The sequence below is a fragment of the Sinohyriopsis cumingii genome, chromosome 1 (assembly GCF_028554795.1).
Source record: "Sinohyriopsis cumingii isolate HCF-2022 chromosome 1, ASM2855479v2, whole genome shotgun sequence".
NCBI classification, from domain to species: Eukaryota; Metazoa; Mollusca; class Bivalvia; order Unionida; family Unionidae; genus Sinohyriopsis; species Sinohyriopsis cumingii.
The window spans coordinates 145,270,513-145,296,753 of record NC_142961.1 but is presented as its reverse complement, the minus strand read 5'-3'; the positions used below and the strand labels follow the sequence as shown (position 1 = coordinate 145,296,753).

Below are 26,241 nucleotides of genomic sequence, written 5' to 3'. Positions count from 1 at the left end.
ATGTTGGTTGTTCGAGTTATTTCATTATTTAATGCAGTTATCAAGCTTGGTAATCTTGCAACCCATTCGCGAGATCTCTTGTCCTGAATGAATTCCTTCGCGTATTGATATCCAAATAACCGCTCAGCAAGTGTTCGATTAAATCGTTCAACAATTGCCTGATCACGGTGAATTTCAGTATGTCCTCGTCTGATGGTGACGTTATGTTGTTTCATAAGCGATGATACTGCACCTTGAAATTCTTTGCCAGGATCAACTTGTAACAGCTGTGGCCGTCGTAGAGGTCCTCGTTGATAAATTCGTTTAAACGCAGAAGCTACCTCAGTTGCTGTCTTTGTTGACAACGGTTCTGCTTCTTTGTATCTAATTGCAATGTCAACTACAGTTAGCGTGTACTTGTATGTTATTTGACATCTTTTGATTTTAATGGTATCATGTGGTAGAACAAATATATGCTTGATGAACTTCATTAGGAACTCCAACATCAAAATGTGCAAAGCGAATTTGCTTAGGTGGCGGTAGTTAAATTTGCCATATTGCCTCTCGGGATAACCAATTTTTAGCAGCAACACGTGTAACTTTTGCAGCTTCGGCGAGTTTACTAATCGCTGCGTTACCTTTCCAATATCCTCTTGGGGAATAATAAATCGATTCCATTATAATTAATTACCAGCACCTAGCGCTAATTTACCTTTCATTGCAGATCTTACTAACCAATTAGCCAGTGATTCCTTGAAAGATTTATTCGTGATGGAATTTAGCGCGTGAATTAATTTCACATCTGCGATATGCCTATCTTGTAGATTTTTACTTTTATAAGCTACATCATGAGCATGACACGCTTTATCAATAGCGTTTATAAGATACTCACCTGGTTTTAGTTGGTCTTGGTTGTCAAGTATGATATCAAGTCGGGTTCCAGGACCACAGTAATTATATCCTGGAAGATGTTTTTCTCCTGGGTATTTAGCTCACGGAGTTCCTGGTAATTTTCCTAATTTTGCTGCAATATCACCTCCTCGTTTTTTTTTAAAACCCGACTGCACTGACTTGTCAGCGGGAATAAATTAATTTTTTTGTACCGCATCGTTCACACTTACCCGTAACCGCTGATCTGTTATTTTTTGTTGTAATGGTTGTTAGATCACCTGTTGGGGTACGTGTCCTACATTTCACACAATATAAATCCATATTCTTTTTATATATATCATGAATGTAATTGATTTTTCTGCGACAAGAAAAGGAGAACCAGTTAAGCATCATGCTGCACTACCAAATTCTATTCGTATGATTATTATAGGACCATCTGGAAGTGGTAAAACACAACTGCTACTTAATTTGATAATGAGATGGCTTAGGTGGGATAAGTTGTATTTGGTAGCTCTGTCTGTAGATGACCAGCGGTGCTATGATGTACTAAAGGATTTTAATGAAAATGCAAAATCGTTAAATGAGAACGGAGACGATGTTATTGAATTTATTACTGATATCGATGAAGCACCGAGTGTTGATTCCATTGATAGGCTTATTAACAATTTAGTCGTGTATGATGATGTAATGCTGGATAGGCAATCAAATCCTGGGAGAATATTTTCCAGAAGCAGACACAAAAACACGGATGTGATTTATGTAACCCAGCGGTATACACAAATACCAAAAATGATCAGAGGTAATTGTAATATTCTTGCTGTGTTTCATGGAGTTGATACTCACACGTTACGAAAATTCATTAGACCTGGTGTAGCGGTGATATGGATATAAATAAGTTTAAAAATTTCTTTTCACGAGCGCAAGCAACTCCGCACGGATTTGTAGCAATAAATTTGCATGATCCCAGAACAAGATACCGAGTCGGCCTTGATACGATTTTTGGATAAATGATAGCAGAAGGTTGGGCGCGACAACAAGTTGAGTTCGTCGCGTAAACTAAGGCCTTCATCGAAACCAAAAAAAAAAAATCATCCAGTGATCGAGTCAACACAGCGCTAACAACGTCGGGGGTTCCCCTCCCGGTTTGTTATTGTGACTCGATTTTCGGAATGATTTTTTTTTCGTTTCGATTAAGGCTTTAATTTACGATTTGGAACCTTCTAAAGTTTGTAGGATGCGCCCTCCCTGCTGCTGTAATAAACAAAGACGCTTAAGTGATAAAGTTATGTCGTTGTTGATGGATCTCATATCAAGCACATATCATGTAGAACATGACGAAACATTGTGCTAGAAGATAAGGGGTTACTTTTAAAGCGGGAGTTGTCCCCTATATACCATTTCAATAAAGTTTATTTTCGAAAAGCATGTAAAAATACTATGTAAAAAGATGAAAAGGAACATTTCAACCGGAAAACATTTGGAGACAGTAAGTTCAAGATGTAATGGAACATTTCAACCAAAAAAAACCCAGAATATATATGTTTGATATATATATTTGTAGATATACGTATGTGTGTGTGATTTGGATTTTTAACGTAGCTTTTAACAATTGTTCAGTCATATCGCTGCGATGTCTGCAGTGTGGCGGTTTATAGTGATGTCTAGCACTGGGGCATCATGCCGCAGACATGTAGCACGATGTCCCACCAAGTGACATTATCCTGACACCAGGCCGACCAGTCCTAACACTAACCTCTTAATGCTGAGCGTCAAGCGAGGCAGCTGTTAGTACCATTTTTGTAAGTCTTTGCTATGACTCGGCCAGGGATATAACCCACGACCTCCCGCATCCGAGGCGGACGCTCATGTGTGTGTGTGTGTATGCTTGTGTGAGTGTATATATATATATATATATATATATATATATATATATATATATATATATATATTGGGGGAATGTTTTGTCTCTTAACTTCTGCATTAGGTACTTTCGGCTACTAGTGTTAGTTAATTTCTTTCTTTCTGTAAGATTTGCCTTTTCTTTTGTTTTTCATGATGCATCCAAGTTTGTTAATTTCATCGACTGGTTTCCTAAACCATTTAGGGTTTGTCGCTGAGATTGCCATATTATTGGGGGCAATATAGAAAGGATCTTCAGGTTGACAAAAGTCTGCTGGTCTTAGCTCTTCATACCGTTTGTAGATAGTAAGTGGATCTCTCTCTCTTTGTTGTTTTTGTTTTCATACATCTTAGTATTAGTATCCCTGATGCCGTTGACATTGTCTCCTGTTCATGATTTTGTCTGCCATTCATTGAGTTTAAGATGCTCGAGGCCATTAACATCTTTCTTTAGTGTAACATCCCCCAATTTCAGATTGTAATGTTCAGTCACCCCCTCAAACTAAAATGTACAGAGGTCTTAAACCACAATGACTTCAGGTGTTTCCATCCCCATTAATTTTTTGCTATACAATGCATTTATTTCTTCTTCTGTGATTGGTTGACTCTGATTGAGTTTATTTTCTTTTCCTTTAGATTTAAAATCTTTTTGCTTAGCCCGAAGAGCTTCCCATGTTAATGCAAAATTTGTGTCTGTTCCTCTCATGATTGTACTTGCATATTTCTTGATTTTAAGGTGGCTATCAATGGAGCTGATGATGCTTCTTAAGCTGTTTGGTTCAAACTCAGATCCACCTTTTCTCCTAACACTGAGTATAAAACCAGTCAGGTGCTGATCCAATTCAGATGGGTGTATTTCGTGTAAATTTCTGAATACATTTTTTGACTGCAAGAATTATGTCACTAGCTTTACATCAAAAAGTGTCTTTTTGAAGTGTTTGCATTTTGCTTTCTTTCTATCAATTTTAGTATATCATCAGGCTCGTGGTGTACAAATCTGTCTTCCCTAACAAGCTCACATTGGGACACAGAATAATAATTTTCATTTACAAATGTCTCAGCCATGTCTCTATCAAACTCTTTAATTAACTCATAGTTTAGTAGAATAAATATTGCTTCATCTTCTTGCTCCTTATCTGATATAATTGTTTTCTTTTGTCCACAGAGTTGCAGTGTTTGATTTTTGCCAGAGAGAGAGAGAGAGAGAGAGAGAGAGAGAGAGAGAGACTGGAAACAGCAGACGACACAGGGTGGATCTCATTAATTTTTATTTCATGGATTGAGTATAGTTGTTTTGTTTGTAGAAAAATGTTAACGTTAGTTTCTTATAAAAATATTTTACATGAAAATTATTTTCCTGTTATTTTCTCCCTTTTAATTGTAATATCAAAAGAAATTCATATTCATGTCTATAGGCCGATAAATCAGCCATTCATCCGTGATGATATTGATATTCGGGTGAGGGGCTTATATCACCTTTTCATTAAAAGTTGCAATTATCTGCATGCATAGTGGGCTGCACACATCGGTGTACATGTTATACACTTACCGGTATTTCTCGTGGCTGTGCAGCTATCGTCGGCTTAAGGGTTTTTTTGGTGACATGTAGATTATATTTACTGAGTAATTCATGTGTCTGGTGGCTTGTAAATCCACCTGGAATAGCAAAACCATCTGTCCTGTGGCCATTTTGAATTTCGCGCTTGATATGGCTATTACCAATTACCGATATGTGTCTAAAGAGTACACGGGTTTGTTCCGGAATGATTTGCATGCAGCAAAATTACACATATTAATGAACAGGTAACATCAGACCCACAACATCGTCAATCAGTATCAACTCAGATTTGTGGGGTTGATTCATCGGACTACAATGTCTAATGAGTATAATAGCTATAAAACATGATCATTATGTGTATTCATACGCCATGGGCAAATCACAATTTGATATACCAATACTATTGGCATATCAAGTTGCTTTATACCAACACTTGAAAGGCCTTTCTATTTTTAATGTATGTGGTATAAATATGTATATATATATCTATATGTATGTATATCTGTATATCTCTCTCTATATATGTCTCTATATACAGATGTCTATCTATCTATCTATCTATCTATATATATATATATATATATATATATATATATATATATATATATATATATATATATATATATATATATATATATATATATATATATATATATCCTGGAAGTATAATAAATTTGAATAACAATGCAGACACAACATGCCATGACAATAATCCAATTATTCTATCAGTCATAACACAACGTTATTGGCTCACAAAGAACTATATCTGGTTACCTTCAAACAAGCCCTAAAAAGTAAAATTTTGTTATTCAATAAAAGGCATCAGTCTAATCCTAATTCATTATTGTAGAATTCCAATTACGAATAAACGTTTCGTTTCAGTCGCTATGCCAAAGAACCTGTCTTTAGCTCTAAACAAGCAAAAGAAAAGAAAAAGCACACAATAAACAAAAACAAAAAAATCCTAAAAACAAAAACCACAAAAACAAAAACAATAATACCTTCTCAAAAAAAAACAAAACAAACCAAAGCAAGAAAAACAACCCAAAATATGCAAAATTAAGCATGCACTATGAAATATTCTACCGCTTTCACATGAAAATTTGTTTTGTGACACGCAAGGGATCTTATTAACAAGTGAATTAATCAACACCTGCGAGAGTTAGGCTTGAGGTCCATGTTTCCCTTCTTCCAAGGACTTTAAGACGACAGCTGTCGATTGAATATAGTAGACTGTTATTCGAACTCCTATTATCCGAATACCCGTTATTTTCTGAACTATTCACTCGGTCACGACTCAGTTTGTTTTTTGTTTATATTGTTTAAACATCTAAGATTCCTACAGGGATTATTTGAGCACAGCCTCTTAAACAAAGTAACTTATTGGTCCGAACTCCTCTAATCCTATTTAACACGCAACGCATAATCCGGAGAGTGAAAACCGTTATGAGCGGCATATTTGATTTCTTCAGTCGTGTGCACCTGTTGCTCCAAACTGTGAGTATGGATTAACTGAAAATCTGGTTATGTTTATGTTGCTAATCTAATAATTGACTTGCCTATTGATAATCTAGCTATAAATTTAATTAATGGCAATAATTTTCTACAGGTTTGAAAGAAGAAAGTCGGAAAATTATATAAACCTTTTGAAACCTACATGTGACTATACATGTATTTTTCAAACAGTCTAAAGGAACTCATTTTGTTTACTACATTGTATCTTAATTACTATGAAAACTGGAAGAGATACAAAGCGGAAGAGAGCTGAAATGTATGCATAGAAACTAAATAAAAGTGAAACTCGGTCTGCAAAACAAAGCCGAGATCACACATCAGGACATCATTCTGACGAGCCCGCTATCAACATGGCTGAAAAACAACGTAACAATTATAGATGGCTGCATGAAGTTCGATCCAAAACGAAAGTCACTGAAATATAGGGCCTTTGACGAGGTTGAAGAGGCAACTCCGAAGTTGTTTAAAGCTGAAGGAGATCAGAACGTCACGTTTTCATCAAAGAAAGCTAAAAAGAGCTAAAATAAACAGCGTTATATAGGAAAAGTAACGTATTCAACTTTATAACATTCGGTTATTCTAACCCAGTATTATCGGAATTGTTTTTTTTTGTTTAACACACTACAGGTAATCTCTAGTCTACTGTTGTTCTTAAACGCGCAAATAGAGCAAATAATTTTCATTTAATCAAGTAATGACTACACTAGACTCTTAACTTCACTTTTTCTTTATTCACATTTGTATGACTTACAGGTAAGCTTTCCTGGCGATTGATTGGTATTTAACGCCATACAGTACACAACTCGATCCAAACACCTACTACAAACCATTATTTCTACCTCAAGTTATAAAACACCTATTGGTGAAAATATAATGAGAGTTTCTTATGATAAGAAATTAGGGAGAATCCATTTTATGGAGACATATCTCCAAACTCTGATTTTCCATAATCAAACTAATGATCACTAAAATGTAAGCAAGATAAATATTGAGACGTAAATATTTACAGTACATACTGTGGGTTTGCTATACAACTTCCCAAAAGATTTTTTTAAAAATATAAATTTCACGACTTCTTTTAGATTTATTTGTCTTCCTCGTCTTCTTTTCACAATAACAGTTTTTAAGTTTAAAAATGTTTTATTCATCCTGCTCAAGATCTGGCCTCCAGCCCGACAAAATCTTTTGTACTTTCAAGACGTGAAATCGTTTGAGACAGAATGGTTCCTCTATCCAATTCTCTTCTTTAAATTCTTTGAAGAATGCTCCATCCAAAATTTCTTTATTGCAAACTTCTGCAAGAGCAGGCAATCCACACTCTTCGAAAAGGTTCACTACTTCTTCTACAGACATAGAAAAAAAGTCTTTGTTTCTGTCTGGTAGGGAATTTAGTTTCGACTCCGGAAATGGAACGTACCTCTGCCTGTTGGGTTTGTCGATTCCCTTCTGTTGATTGATGCAAGTTGGACGCTTAGTCAAGTTGGATGGCATCGTACCTTCCTGAATATAAATATAGTCATTATCGACATCAGAGTCACTTTCTTGTTGTGACTGAACTCTGTGGATTGACTCTTTAGCGTGTCTTTTATCCTTCTCAACCGTGGATAAGTTGGGATTTTCAAAAACACAATCATCTCCAATCGTATCATAATGATCCTCTTCTACCAGTTCCAGTTCCAAATCCGTTTCAATATCCCCCTTATCTGAGCTGGTAACGAGCTTAGAGCTTTTGCTTTTGATGTCCTTGGTTACACCTGTCGAAATTTCTACGGAGTCTCCTGATGTCTTCGTCTTGAATTTTTTTCTGAGTTCACCATGGACGAATCTGAACATTTCTAATTTTAAGTTCTTAAATTTTTCGATAGTTGATTTCTTCGGCTGGAATATTACAGAAAAGATAATCATTGTCAATCATATCCAAAAGTACAACTAATAATCGAAAAAACTGCAAGACAACAAAAATAAAAAATGAAACAGCAACTAAAATTTCATAGAATGTAGGATTATACTGCTCAATAGTGAAAGAAGAAAGACAGGTTAGAGTGCTTTCATTTAAGAGTAAGAGTTTCGGCTCCAGACCTCAGCTCCTGGTCCTTTGTACAAACTCTAATAATAAGCTGACAGGGTGCATCGGAAATGCTGATTGCATCCATCAGAGTGATTTGGCATCAACTACATCTTCTGCTTTAGAACCATTTTTTCAGCTATAGCAATGACACATTTCAGTGTAATGAAAACAGGATCGAATGCTAAGACACATTTCAGTGTAATGAAAACAGGATCGAATGCAAAGACACATTTCAGTGTAATGAAAACAGGATCGAATGCTGGGACACATTTCAGTGTAATGAAAACAGGATCGAATTCTAATACAACAGTTAAGAAGACTCTCACATATTTACTGATACAGCCATTCAAGCCAATACTGGAATTTTGGTCACTGAAGATCGCTAATAAATATTAACCTATTTGAACTTACAGCAGATATTGCATCGAAAACTACCCGTAGCGTTTTAGAATAAAATAAAAGCTAATATTCGAATTAACTGTTTTAGATTTGATAATAGGCTCCAGACCCACCAGTCCACCATAAACGTTCTGTGAAATATTTAGAAGAGACTGGTTCACTGACACAATATAAATGATGTGCATGAATCCAGATCGCAGGGACAGGATTGAACAACTTGTACGCATCCATCATGCACAATGCATGCATGCTGCAGCAATTATGAGGGACGCAATGGGCACCAAATGACCCTGTGGGGATAAAGGGAATTAAACAATACGCTGCAATTTTGAAACAAAAATGTTAGAAACGTACACAAGTTTAATATTCCGAGTGACCTTTGGACCCTACTCAAATTTAACGTTATGGAACACTTTTGGCCCCTGTGTGAATTTAGGCCTGAAAACGTTTATGGAAATAAACATTTGTAGGTCGGCATGGGTATCGAACACAGTTAATCCAAGCTGAAATATAGCAAGACGATTTTTGTTTTACTTTGTATGCTTCAAACACTTTTGTTTTATATCTATATTTTAATTTAGATGTATGGACTACACAGTCTGCAAAAAAGAATTCTTACCTTACTTTACCTTATGTTATCGTAACTAACTTATTCTCTTATCTTACCTTATCTTATCTTATCTTTTTATCTTATTTTATCTTATCTTATCTTATCTTATCTTATCTTATCTTATCTTATCTTATCTCATCTCACCTTATCGCATCTCATCGCATCGCAGCCATGATAATGTAAGACTACGGGAGTGAAAAGTGGAGGGGAAATTGTTTGCATTTGCCTCATGCACATTGGAGGGAATGTTGGTATACCTCCTTGTTACTTTCATGTGCTGTGGCTGACATTTCTTTGGATATTGTACTTGTGGAAACTGTACATGATCTAAGCACACAGCTAAGCAAAAAATGACCGCTACCATGTGCTCTAAAAGTTAGCCAGAATTAATCTAAATTACACAAATTTTAGCAGTTGTCCTCGTAGGGAAAATGAGTTTTGCCAGACTAGACAATACCAGCTTCTGAAAGTACAATGAATGAATTACAAAATATATAAAAATTTTTAAAAAAATTAAAAATAACGTCGTTGAATTGTAGAAAAATGGAAACAAACTAAATCTCAAACCAAAATATTTTTAAAGAAACAGTCATTTGAAAATTTACAAATTGAAAACAATTTACAAAAGTTATAAATATAAGAACAATTTTTTAAAGATAAAAATAGATAAGGTACACATGAAAACATTTAATATAAAATATTTTAAAAAATATTATAAAATGTATCAGTTAACAATGAAATATAAGGATATTTACTAAATTTAAAAATATTTGAAAAATACTTTTGCAAAATAATAAATTCAACATTAAATTCTACATCAAATTTAATTTAAAAAAAAATCAAAATCAAAAGTGGAAACTTCGAACGAATTTTTAAAATATTGGAAATCAATTACGACAAAATGTAAAAACAATAGCAAAATACATTGTAATGTGTTTGAAAAGAAATTAAAATATCAATTGTAAAAATATAATTAAATCCCATTTAAAATAAGAATATTAAAATTAACAAAAACGTTGTTATTTAAATAAAACTACTATTTTGAAGGAGATGCTTTTTATGATGAACTTCTTAATAGTTTTATTGTTTTAACACATTCGTAAGTACTTGAATAAAATTTGTTTGCACAGTTTGTATCATAAAATGTAATGAGAGAGAGAGAGAAAAAAAGAGAAAGTATTAATATCACGGTAGAATGAAAGTGGCTGCTGAGCCTGATCTAAGATGGGGACGGATAAAAGCACTATTCGAAACAGAACCATACATTTTGTGTCCTGGAAAAAGAAAACTATAATGGAAAAGAAGAAAGCAATTGAAAGAGAAAGAATTGTTTTAAAGGCGGAGCACGAGAATACTCTAAATGACATAGAAACAAAGAGAAAGTTTGCCATTATTACTGGAGGTTGAGAAAACTTGTATAACAAAATATAATACAAATTAGGGGTGTCATGTTAAAATCAAAAGCGAGATGGATAGAGGGGGATAAATATAAAGTAAATGTTTTGCCAGTCTCAAAAAACTAAGTCTGAAAGTGAAGTAATTAGTGAATTATAAATAAATGGAGAAGAAATAATTGTTGCAAAAATATTTTAAAGATATAAAATAAATTGTACCAAGCCTATATAAAAAGAGATTAACTTTCTCACCTAATCGTAATTTTTCCAAGTTAACCAGGAACAAAAGTCAGAGGAAGAAAACAAGCTTTTCAGGATTGACTACTGATAGAAGAAAGTACCACATTATTCAAGGGTATCCAACATCCGAAATAATAAATGTCCAGAGTTTTAGAAAATATTCTGTCAAGATTTGAAGAGATATTTCTTACTGAAACATTCGATTTCAGTTTTTAAAATGACAAACTACTTGGGTTACAAAATCTTGACCTTTTTATCTTTGATTTCTAAGTGAGACAAATACATGACTGATTTTTCTAATAGGTGGGTAATACAAATTTTAAATACGGATTATAATCTTGCCAGTTAAACGAAAACAGCAAGGAAAAAGAAATTTGTTAGCAGGAGAATCCATGAAAGTCAAACTTGTTTTATACCCCCCCCATAAAAAAGTAAGTTTTTTGTTGTTTTGGATATGCAGAAAATTCCGATTCCCTGAATCTTCTTTATTTTGCAATCGATAGTCTACATTACTCCTTCCTGTATGAAACGTTAGATTTTCTTAATTTTGGCCCAATTTCATAAAATGGATCCGTTTTGTTTTTACAGTAATGTCAGAAGCTGTATGTCAAACAATTATTTATAGGAACCTTTCCTTTCAGAACGCGGTGTATGACAAGGCTGCCCGTTATCTCCTTATATATTTATAATGATAGGGGAATTTTTACTTTACGCTGTTAGAACAAATAGCGATATCAAAGGATACAATCTTTAGGAAATTGATGGATAGTAAACATCTGCTGGCGATGCTACTAAATTCTCAACTAAATTGTTGAAAAATAATTTTTAGTCTAACTGATAGCCTATTTGATGATTTTATTTTTAAAAATCTGAGGTGTTTCATTCAATTATAAGAAGTGCATGTTGCTAGAAATAGAGGCAAAATGTTAATTTGGTATACTATCTTATTAAATCCTTTAAGTGGACTTCTGAGAATGTTAAAACTTTGGGAATTATTTCCCACATCAATCCGATATGAATCGAATTTCACGAATAAACTGCAAGACCTTCTATATGCCTTGGTAATGAAAGTTATGGAAAACTTTCTTTGATTGGAAATATGGTATTCGTTACATATTTTACACTCCAGAAATATAATATTCCAGTATACAAAATCACACCCCTTGACATCATTGTGAAGAAGTTATATGAAGGAGGGTTGCTTGGATATATATATATATATATATATATATATATATATATATATATATATATATATATATATATATATATATATATATATATATATATATATATATATATATATACACAGATTTTTTGTATCAAGATATATATAAAATCTGGAAAACGTTCGTAGTAGAAACAATGAAGAAACCGGACGGGATACTTTTTTTGAAAGGAAATTGCACAGTGCGCGAAAATCATGGATTTAAAGTTAGCACTTTTTATAAGCAAATAAGGGAAGCATGCTGCTCTTTCAACTACTTAGTTAATACTGCATTAATCCGGAATCAGACTCTCTAAATAATGAAACAATTACTAATATATAGTCACCTTTACTGTATCTCTAATGGATAGGAATGGATATTAGATTTATATCTGATATTTATCATTTTGAAGAGAAAAGAATTCTCAGATTAAAAAAAATATAACATGGCTACCCTGTATTCAACGTTCTAAAACTTTACACATTTGCATTCTCAAATCAGGAGAATGAGACAAACGTCCTAAAATCGAGCCTCGAGTAAATAATTTAGAAACAGAATACTTAATAAATCAAGCGATGAAAAGTAAAAGATAATGTAATATCTTACATAGTGTTAAAGTTGACCAAATAAAAACAGACAAATCTCGTCAAAATGCTTGGAAAAGCAGATTTTAAAATCACAGCTTTAATTGAGAACGAATACAAGACATTCTTAAAAATGCACAGGAAATGTTCAAACTGATCATTTTGATTATGTTTGAACATTTGATCTTAATAAGTATAAGCTACATGTCCCACATATGGAAATGTCCGTCCTTACTTACAAGTTTTGGGGATCATTATTTCATATTTTAAGACTTTTTGTACCTATAGTTGATGTGTGATGCTCGTAATTGACCGTATTCGCTTGAAATATCCAAAAATGTTATTTCCAGCATGATTTAGCTTATTTATGGTGAGGTCTTTAATTAAGTACGTTGTCATCTAAGGTCCCTGTATACGCTTGTACTAATTGTTGCACTAATAATCAAACCTCACCGTGTCCAAATTGCCTTAAATTTTATGATAGCTAGTACCTTAGTTATTTAGCCAGTAAATGACTGAATATAATCAATCTAATCAACATATTTCTAGAAACCTCAATTATGTTTGTGATGAATATTCACTTTAGTACATGTCTATTGCTTCACATTTCTAAGTGTCATTATTTCAAGCTTAACTGGGTTTTCCCTGTGTTTTCGACCTTAAATATCATGTTGAAATCTCCATATATTGCACATTTTAACATTTCATTTACCTACATCTTACTGCTTTCTAAAATTAAGTGAAACGTGTTATATCTTTTCAGGTCAAGCCTGGTATCTGGAACAAGGTGGAAGCGTTGGATTAATCTGGAAGCTCTCCAGTAAGTCATGTGGTGGTATCATGGGTGTCATTAGGACATGTCCAATGTACCCACCATATGTTACCTGGATTAGCTCATATTACTAAACTGATATATATCATCTCAAAGACATAACTCAGGTCTTCATGAGAGAGATCAACACCATTGTTCAGCAAGACAGGATTTCCCTGGACCTTTATTTTTCCTATATATTATTGCTTAATGTGGTTTTTGACAGTGAAATAATAACTCAGTATCACCAGGGTTGGTATTATTGAACTGGATTATAATACAGTTTGCTGGATGTGATCCACATAAAACCTATGGACATTTTAAATATCATATTCCCTTTCCTTCCAAATTTCCCTTGTTACCAAAGAGTCAAATTTTCAAAATGGCGTCGTGATATTAAATTCCCCTTGTCACATTATGTTCATTGTATACCCTCATAACAACATACCGCTATATCTTTTCCCGAGTGAACAAAGCCATAATATATATTGTACTTTACAGTCGTTATTATGCGTGTGACTGAATAGCAGGAGATCAGGTAAAAATAAGGATATCTACTCGTTTTTGTCAGAACCATTAATATAATCTCATAAATTGTTACAGAAAATTCTGATGTATTAATGGGTCAATCAACCAATGCTTGTTAAAAGGCGCTTTAATGATATTAAATTTGGAAAATTAGCAATAATCTATCTGCTTTACATAGGAAAATATACTCACCACCAGTGTAGGAAGACGTAATTCCTCCATAACTAAAAACATGAAAATCATCCTTTAAAACCGAGTACCAGCAATCTCTCTGTCTCTGTCTCTGTCTCTCTCTCTCTCTCTCTCTCTCTCTCTCTCTCTCTCTCTATATATATATATATATATATATATATATATATATATATATATATATATATATATATATATATATAATATCATTATTTCATATTTAAAGATCTTTTTGTACCTATAGTTGATGTGTGATGCTCATAATTGACCGTATTCGCTAGAAATATCCAAAAATACCAACAAGTAGGTATTATATATATATATATATATATATATATATATATATATATATATATATATATATATATATATATATATATATATATATATATATATATATATATAATACCTACTTGTTGTAGGTTTTGCCTGTACGTCACCGCTTTGATTATACAGTTTACTGTGCAACTGTATACATGTAGGTTGATTGACTAGTTTGGTAGCGATAGAGAATGTACATGTAGGCTGATTGAGTAATTTAGTATCGATTAAGACTGTACAAGGCTCCAAAATTGAAAAAAAGATATTTTAGTTGTAAAATAATTATCGAACAAGGGTCCCCGGAATTTAATGATTCTCTACTGTCGAAAAAGATTTTTTCTAGGAATCCAAGAGAAAGATACATTTCTTCCTTTTAGCGGCTGAGTGTTGAAACCATCTGATATTCTTGAGAAACAATATTTTTAAAACAGCCAATTATGGGAGTCATACTGGATGTAAGATCGGCATCATTTTGGTCTAGGCCAAGCTAGTCACTATAAGACCTCTGGTGAAAAGTACCATGTTGACATGAACATTCGCTGAAGAGAATGTGTGACAAGATTTTTAATACGTTCATTGTGGTAGCCATATTTGAGGTCACATCGGCACTGTGTTTATTTAGGACCAACAATATACCATAATTTTTCTTCTGGTGAAAACCTCATGTCGATTTAAATATCCTTTCAGGAGGAGTAGCAATAGCAAGATTTATTAAGATGGCTGCAATGATGGTCATACTGGATGTCAGATTCGTAGTAATTGCATCCTTGAAGTCATCTGGTGAAAACTCAATGTCGATATGACTTTCCATCTTGGAGCAGTAGCAATAAATTTTTTTTAGAGCGGTTACCTGATCGGCACACTTTGTATTTATTACCAGTTATGAACCATAAGAAGTCTTCTAATGAAAACCTCGAGTTGATATGACCATCCATTCAGGAGGAGCAGCGCTAACAGGATTTTCAAAACCCCTGCTTTGGCGCCCATACCAAACGTCTGAATAGTAACATTTTCATTCGGACAAACTAGACATTGGGTTTAATATGTGCGCAACGTTTCAAGACAATTTTTCTCTAGTTTAGGAGGAGTACGACGGTGAATAGATCATTCTACAGTCTATTCTGGTCCACGATCAGTATAGCTAAAACAACATATTGAGAATTCACCTCACCACGGTCAGGTGTCTCCGTTAGTATCTTTTTGTTTTGGTGCATCAAATGAAACTGACATAACCTCACCTTATAGTCATTCATTCACTGGATTTTGATATTTACCATATAATATTAGGTAGTCTGTTTACTATGAAGTCTAAGTACCTAACATACATTTTACACCTTTCATATGTTTACATACTGATGAAAATGGAATTGATATTACGATGTCTATATCAAGCTTTAAAAAATAAAAGGAACAGGAAACGGTGGTCGATTTATAGTGGACATCTCTTTTTTGGAGAGACTGAATATAATTCTTGAATCATCGCCATTTTTGGAAAACAACAATCAGAAAGGTGGAAGTTACTTCATATTTTGCCATGATTTCTCTACAACTATCTTGAGAAGACTGAAAAGAAGTCTGGTATTTAGCAATTTTGTGCATATTCGACAAATATGAAAAATAAAATGGAAATGCACCGTTGGAATAAGACAATAAAATTTGGCTAAACACTTATAGTTTCAAAGCTTTAAGTAAAATGAAGTTCTTACTGATCTTTGTTCACCATACTTGAAGTAATATCATCTTTTGAAACAGGACAGTTATATGACATAAGAAGGGTAAAAGCCTATTCTTTTCGAACCTTTGATCTTCGGGCTAAAAATCATTTATCTTTAAAATTTCTGACAAGTTTTCTTTTTGAGAGTATACTTTAATAACATGAAAATGTGTTACCAAATACGGCTTATACTAACCTTCGTCATCTATTGGTTGTACGGTTTTGACCTTTTCCCAAGGAGGGAAAGAACCTGAGCTGGACAATCTATTCTTAGTGGAAGTGCTAATTTGACCTTTTCTTTGAGGAATAACGGGGATATCTATGCTATCCGGAATATCCTCATAATCTGGTAATTCATTTTCTTCCTCTTTTATAGAAAGTGACTTTCCGCGGCTGTCAAGGAGAATACTTGGACTTGTTGGCAGAGTAGGACCTGAGGATTTTTGTAGTGGTTGTCCTTTTCCCTCCATTTTCGCAGTGGGAGAGTGTGGCAATTTGGTCGGCTTTTCTGAGGAGAAAGTTGTTTTCTTGTTCTCCTGTTTCTTCTGCTGCGTGTCATTTGCTTCCATTTTATCTGGATTCATTGTCAGCCTTGGTGGAACTGAAGGATTGTTTGTCTCGGCATTGAAGGATGACACATCTTCATAACATGAATCTGTACACGCCTCACTCGAATCAGGTTCGCTCGATACTGGAGGCCGTGGGATTGGTTCTGGAGGCAATGGCTTAGGCTTTTTTGCTTTACATTCCTGTGTGGATGCCTCTGGATCTTTTATATCTTTTGAATTGAACGATTTAGGTGGTACTTTAGGTTTATCATCAGATACAATTCCCGCTACTGTCGGAATTTTTGTGTCCTCGTAAGGTTTTGGTCTCCTGTGTACTGGAGGCGCATCCGATGATTGATTATCGTTTGATTTGCGCGGCCGAGGTGGAGGAACTCTTGGTGCCTCGTCCAAATCGATATCTTTCAAATAGTGGACATGTGAGTCTTCTGTATCTATGATGTACAGTTCAGCCTCAACCAAACATAAAGACAACGAGGACGGCAAATGGGGCGCGTACAGATTATCCAAGTAACGCTGTGAGTTCTTATCTGAAGTGTATACCTCTACTTCGTGTACCACAGGAAGGATAAATGGGACATACTTTCCTGGCATTCTGGATAAACAACCCACATACACATCCGTTCTTTCGACAGAAATAACACTGACTGGTCCGTCCAGCATATACATCAGATTACAGGCCTCGTCATCGTCTCTTGAAATAACATTTTCAGGAAAAACTGTTTCGAACTGAACTGCCTGTGGAAGATCAAATTTCTCCACAATGTCTTTGACTGTGAATGTTTTTTCATCCTCTACCACAACAAAGCGTGCCTTGCAGTTTTCAGGAATAGCAATTTCGTTTCCGTCTTTCAATGTACAAATAAGCTGGTTGATGGATGCAGTATCTGTGGAGTTTTTCGGAACATTTCTAGCGGGGAACAGTTTGGTTCCTTTATCTATAGTTACTGGTGCGTTTATACCACGGCTTACAAACGAGATTTTACCTAAGGTCTGCACACAGGAGGGGAGGTCTTCCATAAGCTGAAATTTATACCAGATGGGTTGTATTAGCCAACTGTCGTTTGATAATTGTAACGCTGTAAATTCTGCGACTGCTAGAAAGAGTACAACCAATGAAAGGGATAAATATCTCAAGGTCTAACAATACATTTTTAATTCATCTTTAAGCATATCATGGCTTGCAAGTCAAATTAATTTAATAATCACATGAGTTTTGTTCAATTTTGCATAATGGCCGCAATCTTATCGATTCATTTTATTCGGACCTATATGACCAGTACAGAAAGTCATGTCATGTCACGTTGCAAATTTGTGCCACCGTTATTGCTGGTCAAAGTGATGTACAGCCATCGAGCTATTAAAATGATGGCGTGGAGAAGAAAAACATGTGCATGACTCGAAATATTAAAAAGCCTTCTTAGAAGTGTATGATCCATAGAAAGTGTCTACATTTAATCTCCAACTGAAACTTTTGATGTACATAGACTGCTCATGCGATATGAAGAGAAAAACAGTGACAAGAAGTACACTAATTCACACCATATACGCATTATACTTTTTTGTACAAAAGCACGACGAACCAGGTAGTACACTATAAAAAACCCGATAGAACCTTATAACCAACATGGTAGTGCATTATAATAAACCTTTTTGTAGACTGAGGTGAACAAGGTTGTACATTAGTAAAAACAAAATACCTTTATTTAATTAACAAGATAAAGCATGATTATATGTAATGAATTCCATAATAGAACTTCAATAAGAGGAGTTACTGTATTTTGCTTTCGAAAAAAAGATTTTTTTCTTTTACCTCAAGATATTTTTTCTTTCGACTAATGAATCTAATTAGATCTTATTTTTCCCAACAAACACGAGGAAGAATATTTTTGTCAAGCAGATTAAATGGTTGGTCCTTTACTATGCCTATGTAAATATGATTATCTATGTCCATGCTTTAAGTCATGATATCTCTCTCTCTCTCTCTCTCTCTCTCTCTCTCTCTCAGACATATAGTTACACACAAGCCTGGTTGCTTCTTTACTATGGCAATAAATTATCTAAATATCTGCGACAATAAGCAGAATTTTTGTACAGGTTTCAACAGGAAAAAGTCAGTATTCAAAGAATTCATTTTGAAATTAAATATATAGCTGTATGGTTTGTGCCATATTGTTAGGATTTTTGCAAATAAATGATTTAACTTAATTAAAGTTCTTACAAATGTGTATACAAAAGTGGAATTTGTAAAATCAGATCAATGTTCTGATTTTGTCACTTTATTAAAACATATTCGATGTAGAAAATTAACTTCCACCACATTTCAGAGTTGTTCCCCGTGGAACGGACTAACTTTGTAACATCACTGCATTATTTTTATCTAATATGTTCAAAAATTATTTGACAACCCAATGTCAGCAAATTATATACTACCCAAAGTGTTTTCAAAAAGGCATCAGCATGGATGATGTTTGACAAAAATATCCAATGATTTAGAGAGCGAAGGGTATGGTCAGTTCTATGATTTTGAAAATCATTGAAACATAATGTTTTATTTTGATTGTATTAAACTTTACGATAAAGAATTAATTTTTTCCATAATGTTTGAGTATACACACCTAAATTGCAACTTTCTGATAGTGTATTAGTTTAAATAGCCATGTAATAACATCTGGAGGTTTCCAACATTTATTCCATTCCTTTTGAGCAGCAATTGAATATTTCAAGAAATATTTATTTCAAAAATGTGTTTACGCCGAACTAATCCAGGTGATAGACAGACCTGAGAATATTTATAAAAGGTCTAGCATGATTCATGTTAGATGAATAAAAGAACATTTAGAACGCAGATTTATAGATCTGTAGCATTTACTATTTGGTTTTGCAAACTTTTGTGGAAAATATTTTCTTTATTTAACTTTGTACAGTTTTAAAAAATTCAAGCCTAAATTTATTTTTCGAGTCTTTTTAATGATTTTTTAAAAAAAAATTAAAATAATGGATTCAATGAAATGCTAAATTTCAACATCTGGAAGTGTCACATTTACGTCGTCTGTACCCCCTCCTCTACCACCACTACCATAAAGGAACAAGATTCTTTTAATTGTAAGAATCGCGATCATAGCCATATCTGGAAATGGCAAGACCATTACGTATTCTTGTATCCCCACCTAGTGAGCATGATTGCTAACCCTCTATATTTGTAATGCATCTTGCATTTCCTCTTACGACAACGGAAGACAATTCCTTTGCGTGTCAAGTCCTTTAAGCGTATTTATGTTTGTTTTTCTTTTCGACAAATGGTCATTGATCAGCGTGTCTGATTCGACAGTTATTGCTTTGTATCTCAGATCAAATCAGAAGTTAAAAACAGGTTTTGTCACCGGTGAATGTGGAAGATAGTATTTTCCATATGATTCCGGCATCTTATATCCTTTATTAATCTCTCTCTCTCTCTCTCTCTCTCTCTCTCTCTCTCTCTCTCTCTCTCTCGTGAATCTTATTTATCAAATGCTTTACTGAACAGGAAGTACAAAATAAAGCCTTATTGAAAAAGAAACAAAAACATGCTCAGCCGTTGCATATTTGCCATGAGAAAATAACAATCAAAGTTCGGTTATATAAGAACTCAGAATGGTGTATATAATGGTGAGAAGAAAGACCATCAGAGAGAGAGAGAGAGACAAACATACAGACAGACACACAGAACATGGATCTAAACATTACAAACCCAAGGAGAGCCTAAATAACAGCCAACTTCTCCTATTTGCTCAATGTCTTTGCTGTACAACCTAGTATCAATAATTGACATGAAAAATCTTTTGATGTATTTCATTTTAGATATAACGGGTCATGATTGGTACAAATGCGAAATCAGCATATCGAGTAAAGGATCACAAGATGTGAAATCAACATATCGAGTAAAGGATCACAAGATGTGAAATCAGCATATCGAATAAAGGATCACAAGATGTGAAATCAGCATATCGAGTAAATTATCACAAGATGTGAAATCAGCATATCGAGTAAAGGATCACAAGATGTGAAATCAGCATATCGAGTAAATTATCACGAGATGTGAAATCAGCATATCGAGTAAATTATCACAAGATGTGAAATCAGCATATCGAGTAAAGGATCACAAGATGTGAAATCAGCATATCGAGTAAAGGATCACAAGATGTGAAATCAGAATATCGAGTAAAGGATCACAAGATGTGAAATCAGTATATCGAGTAAAGGATCACAAGATGTGAAATCAGCATATCGAGTAAAGGATCACAAGATGTGAAATCAGCATATCGAGTAAAGGATCACAAGATGTGAAATCAGAATATCGAGTAAAGGATCACAAGATGTGAAATCAGCATATCGAGTAAAGGATTACAAGATGTGAAATCAGCATATCGAGTAAAGGATCACAAGATGTGAAATCAGCATATGGAGACCTATATCCAGTTTATGATTCGCCCACTATTTTGCTAACAAATATGCTGAAGTTTGTCACTATTGTTATATTTGTATTTGTCTTTAAATGCAAAAGAGTCAAGTGGTTAGGGCGCTATAAAGTTGAAGTCACCAGATATCGTTTCAGTACATGCTAATAGACTCAGTATTTAATGACAGGATGGAGATGGATAACTTGGAAGTGAGTCATCGCTATCGTAGCTCTCTGTGCCTTTTTAAAGATAACTTGTCTGCTGAGTCACGTGTAGTGAATGCAGCGATAATCAGATGTTTTAACAGGTGTTTGCAAGGTACATGGATAATATTCTCCATGCCTATTTCATACAAAGAGGTAGCAAATAGAGGTATCGTATTCGATTGACACCATTAATTAATAAATATATTACCTTTCATGTAACAGCATACAAGTCATAAATATTTGAGTTATCATCACATTAAAACACAAAATTAATGAGCTTTAAGTTAGAAATAATCATAGAAATACATGTATTAAAATGTTCATAATTTATTTTTGTTACTTGACAATAGTCCATAAATAAATTTCCTGTCCACAGAATTATCCATCCTCACATTAAGTAGGTGTGATCTGAATTGTGCATTCCTTGAGAACATTATAAGGATTTTGGATCCGACTGTTCATTACTGTAATCTGATTGGAACCTGTTTAACTGCTTGTATTTCAAATGTTCAGGGATTTTATTTCCCTGCTGAATAACTTTCCTTTTCACAATATCTGGTCTCTTTTTATAAGTCTTTTGATATATACTTTCAGTATCCATTTGATACGGTGCATGTTTTCACGCAATGAAAGTTCTACACCAGAACCCATTTCTAAGAATAGTTCACACCTTTTAATAGTAACAGACTCGCTCCTTCCCTTCACATGACAGAGTACCTTGCACACAGTGAACAGTCCAGTAGCAGAGTGGATTGAATAACTTTTGGTAAGTGTTTACTAAGAGTAGTCATATCACCGAGACACTGTTGTGTATATTTAATTTATATTGTATGCTTAACCTTTGTCCGTGACTGAGGGTAGAGTTTTTGCCTATGTGACTAGTGTCATGTAAGATATACCTGATTTTGTCATGGTTATAAGTGGCAAGGCAAGTAAGATATTTACTAAAATTTAAACTCAAGGCCTCTTGCTCTTGAATTAGTGAAATGCTCACTTTCCATAACATTATGTCGCTTCATTGGTCAGGCTACAGTTGGTATATAAATAAAGGTTTGGTCAACAATAATTCATTCATGTTTCACATCACTCTTTGGGAATCTATGATCAGGGTTTTCAGTTGTGTTCAGATATATTTTGAAAGGAATAATTTATTTAAATTATTCAGTGGAATCGCATTGTGCTCATTGACTTTTTGAACTAAAACACTAGTTTTGGAATTTTGTGAATTCGTTCAAAGACACTGTGGAAATTTCATCACGATGCATCAAGAATATTGGCATATTAAAACATTCAAGTATTTTTGGCACATCAGTACATTCAAGACTGTTGGTACATCAATGCATTCAAGATTACTGGAATTAATTTGGTACATTCTATACTTTGTTGGACCAGTAATAGTACATTTAGAATTATTTAGCATTTAATTCACAAAATTGAAGGTGTTTTTCGAATTTTCACTTTGTAATCAAGGGAAATACATTCTTTGTGAATTTTATAAAACTTGCCGGTTTCACTTCTTTTTGTTACTTGGTTTAAGACCATTGACTCTTAATAACATCCTGGTTTAGGACCTTCTGTGCTTCCTTTTTTCTGCACGAGTTGTGACAGGAAATGTGTCCGAGTTAAACTTTGCCTTGTTACAGTGCCGAAACTGAGCTCATCCCAAAGGAAATGGATCAGCTTGTTGCTGAACTTTCCACATGAGATCAAGAGCTCGGAAGGCAAAGTCTATTCTTGGAACTGATCTTGCATCCCAATATGTGGTGGAATATTTTTATATATACACCTTGTAGAGCGAGCTGACTACCAATTTCCTTTCCAATATCAAAATTTGACTGCGGCACAGAGGACGATAAATTTGATATACACTCTGGGTGACCACCAGGACATTGCACATCCATTTCTTGTCCTTAAGCCAAGCTCAAGGCCCGCAAAGTTTTAGGAAGCAAGCTGTTATGATGAACGTCTTGTCAGTCATATTTTCACATGCAATGCCAATAGCTTGTGAAACGTTCTGGCCGGCTTTTTGCGACTTGTCGAATTACATCTGCCATCCATAGTAACGTTTATAGAACTGTGTTGATTTCCACGCTTCACATTAAAATCTTTCAGTAATTCGACTTTATGAGCTTTATTTTTTTATATTAAACTCTGGCACATTCTTAGATACACCATTAGACGCCATCTGCATGCTGTTTCTGTCTCGGGTGGCATATCCATGTTAGCCGTAAGAAGTCGTGCTCTTTGTGCAACAGGCTTTGGTCATGGATTGCTTGTCTTCATTTACTTATACAGGTTATTTTCAGGTGATTGAAGGTCACGCAGTGCGCACATAAGTATTATTATCTATTTCGTGTCCTTTGCAATCTGCCGTTTGGGATCGTTGCAATGGGGTGGGTGCTTGGTGACGATACTTTAAAGATGTATTCCATGTATCTACCATATTTTCATTATCTCTTAGTCTCATTCCCACAATGTTCTGATATTCTGTTGTCTATTTCAGGTATGACCTGCTACCAAAAACAGGCCGCAGCAGTTGAAGTGGATACAGAGGCTCCAACATCATCTGACTTGTCTACAGTGGAAACCTCAGCTTCACTCAGTCTGGCAACAGTCCTGGGATGTGGTGAAACAGACAATTGGCGAGTTTTCACTGCACAGATTAACGTCACTATTCCGGAAAGAATTACTTTCATGGTCGTTTCTTCTCGTATGGTCGCCTTTCATTGTTGACTTCAGTTATACCCTGTATTTGATCTGATAAATCTTGGTACAGCTCCCATATTTATATCTAAGTTTTGGTATCCTGTTAGCTACTCTGACAACTAGGCATATCTCTGACACCCTGCAACTACCATCTGGCAAGTGTCAGTATTTGTATATTGCCAAGTCCATTACCTAATGACTTCTGTTTATTGTGTATTCTCTGGAATTCAACAGGGAACTGTCATACTCCACTTCAAATAGATTAATACCCTTTTTAACCTATACATGAGTGACCACTTATTGTGCTAAGAAATTTTGTTAACATTACTATCTAAAATGTAGCATTTTCTGACTTTAAATTTTTTAAACAATAATTAATTAATTTTTTTTTAAATTTCCAACTTTAAAAAAATATTAAAGTTACATTTACTGTCATAAGCACTTTTGAGTAAAATTTTCTGATTATTAAAAATAAAATTTTAGTGCCTGACAAAATGCAAATAAATAAAAATATGATTGCGAATTTAATTTCTCACTTGTAGGCATACCAGGCCTCAAAAGTACACAGCAACAAAACATCAATTCAAATGGTTACAAATTTGCTAGTAGTGCATGAAACTTGATAATATTTACTGACTTGGTTTATAATATGCCTTTCTTAAAAATATATTAGTTTGATTGGGATTTGCTGCAAAATGTGAAAACTGACAGGCCTCATCAGACCACAGTATTCCCCCTTCCCTTGAGCCTTGAGGTTGATCAAAATCAGTAAAATATTCCGAAGAAACAGTGCCTAGTTTGTATGGCCTGTTTGCCTGTGCCTGATGTGGTAAAGTTACTTATTGTAATAGTTATCACAGAGTTGACTTGAAACTTTAACAAATCGTTTACAAAGTTGCATTTCCTTGTTGTTTAATGAAAATGGTATAATGTAAAATGTCCATGCTTTTTGGGGCATGCAGACTCTTTTTGGTTACATTCTCTACGTCAGCTTGTTTACATTAGTAATATTAAAAACTGAGCCGGCCACCCAGTGACAAAGCCTTGTATTGACCTAAGATGGATTGTGTAGCAAAACGCGACAAAGGTCTACCAGTTAAAGTAAAAGGGGCATAGTGCTGAATACTTGTGCATACAATTAAAGATAAATAAGCGTGGTCTGAGGCCATACTTCCCACAACAAGGTCTTTTCTGACTGGTCGATAGATTGCACTGATGTCACTGCTCACCGGTCAGCATTTTGTGTGCTAGAATACTTCCATGTGCCAGCCATTTTTAAATAAATAAACTCAGCATTCAAGAATTTCGGACATGTCAGACTGACTTCATTAAGTGAACATCATCGAATAAAATTCAAAATTTCAAAATCCCTTACAATTTGATAGCTAATGAATCAAGGAATGGAGATTTCATCCTCCAAATTTAATTATCTCTAAAATTTCGCAGGGTATAATTTGGGCATGTTTGGAACAAAGGATTTTGATTACATGCTTAACATTTCATGAGCAGACGACATATCTACTATTGCTGCTTTCGATATTCGGACTTTGAATATAAAACAGTTATTTCAAAATATAAAACTCGCCCGCATTACTTCATGTCAATGTATAAAATAGAAACTGATCAATCAAATTCTGAAATATGGAAAAAGTCCTTATATTTTTAAAATTTTGTCTGTAAATTGAATTTTTAAGACAGAACTTAAATTTAAAGGTATATCTGTTCTGGCCATAATCATCGAAACAAAGAAAATTTATGATGAGAAATTGTTTTAAATATTTTTAAAATCTCTTTCGGGATATTGTTTTTCATCCCTATGTCTAATGTGAGTCGAACCCAATTGTAGCTTCAACGTCAGGAAAATCATGAAAGTCTTTACTAATTTTCCAGACCAGCGAGGTAACTGATTTGGTGTCAGAAGTGTGATAATCATGGTTTATAATCTGGATAAAAAAGATACTAATCAGATTACTGTCCAATCAAAGAAAAGGCACCGACACTATTGCACATTGTTCAAGTTTTATTAATGAAATCTTTTTTCTCCTGTTTCTTGGAATTCCATTTAAGAGAGTTGATCATTCTGAAAAAGAAACAAAATAAAGAAATACAAATCTGACTCGGATAATAGTGAGAGAAGCTGATCATTTCCTTCCTAAAAGTGACTGAACAGGTTTGGAAATAGAGTAAATTATTCATATTTTAGTCGCAATGACATGAATGTGAAATCTGAATCAAAACATGAAACAGTGAGACAGCAGTGACGAAATAAGACATGAATTGAAGCTTCTGTGATAGACTGGACGAAATTGAGAACCAGAGTCCTAGAACTGTTCGAAAAGAATTTCCAAAAAATCAATACAATTTCTACTCTTTGCTGCTGAAAATGTAAAAACCATCTATGATATTTTTGAACGAA

General features: G+C 34.2%; 1 protein-coding gene across 2 annotated transcripts in view; it reads right to left on the bottom strand.

Moving 5' to 3' along the window:
- Nucleotides 1–4,020: 4,020 nt before the first annotated feature.
- The window catches only part of LOC149808085 (uncharacterized), a 64,966-nt gene continuing 42,745 nt past the window's right edge, over nt 4,021–26,241 (bottom strand). For both annotated transcript variants that reach the window (XM_089973409.1, XM_089973404.1), the window contains exons 2-4: nt 16,105–17,497; nt 13,877–13,908; nt 4,021–7,720 (exon numbers count right to left, since the gene is read on the bottom strand). In XM_089973409.1, the coding sequence (XP_089829535.1) occupies nt 6,983–7,720; nt 13,877–13,908; nt 16,105–17,494 (2,160 nt within the window). In that variant the 5' untranslated portion in view covers nt 17,495–17,497 and the 3' untranslated portion in view covers nt 4,021–6,982. The remainder of the gene's footprint in view (nt 7,721–13,876; nt 13,909–16,104; nt 17,498–26,241) is intronic.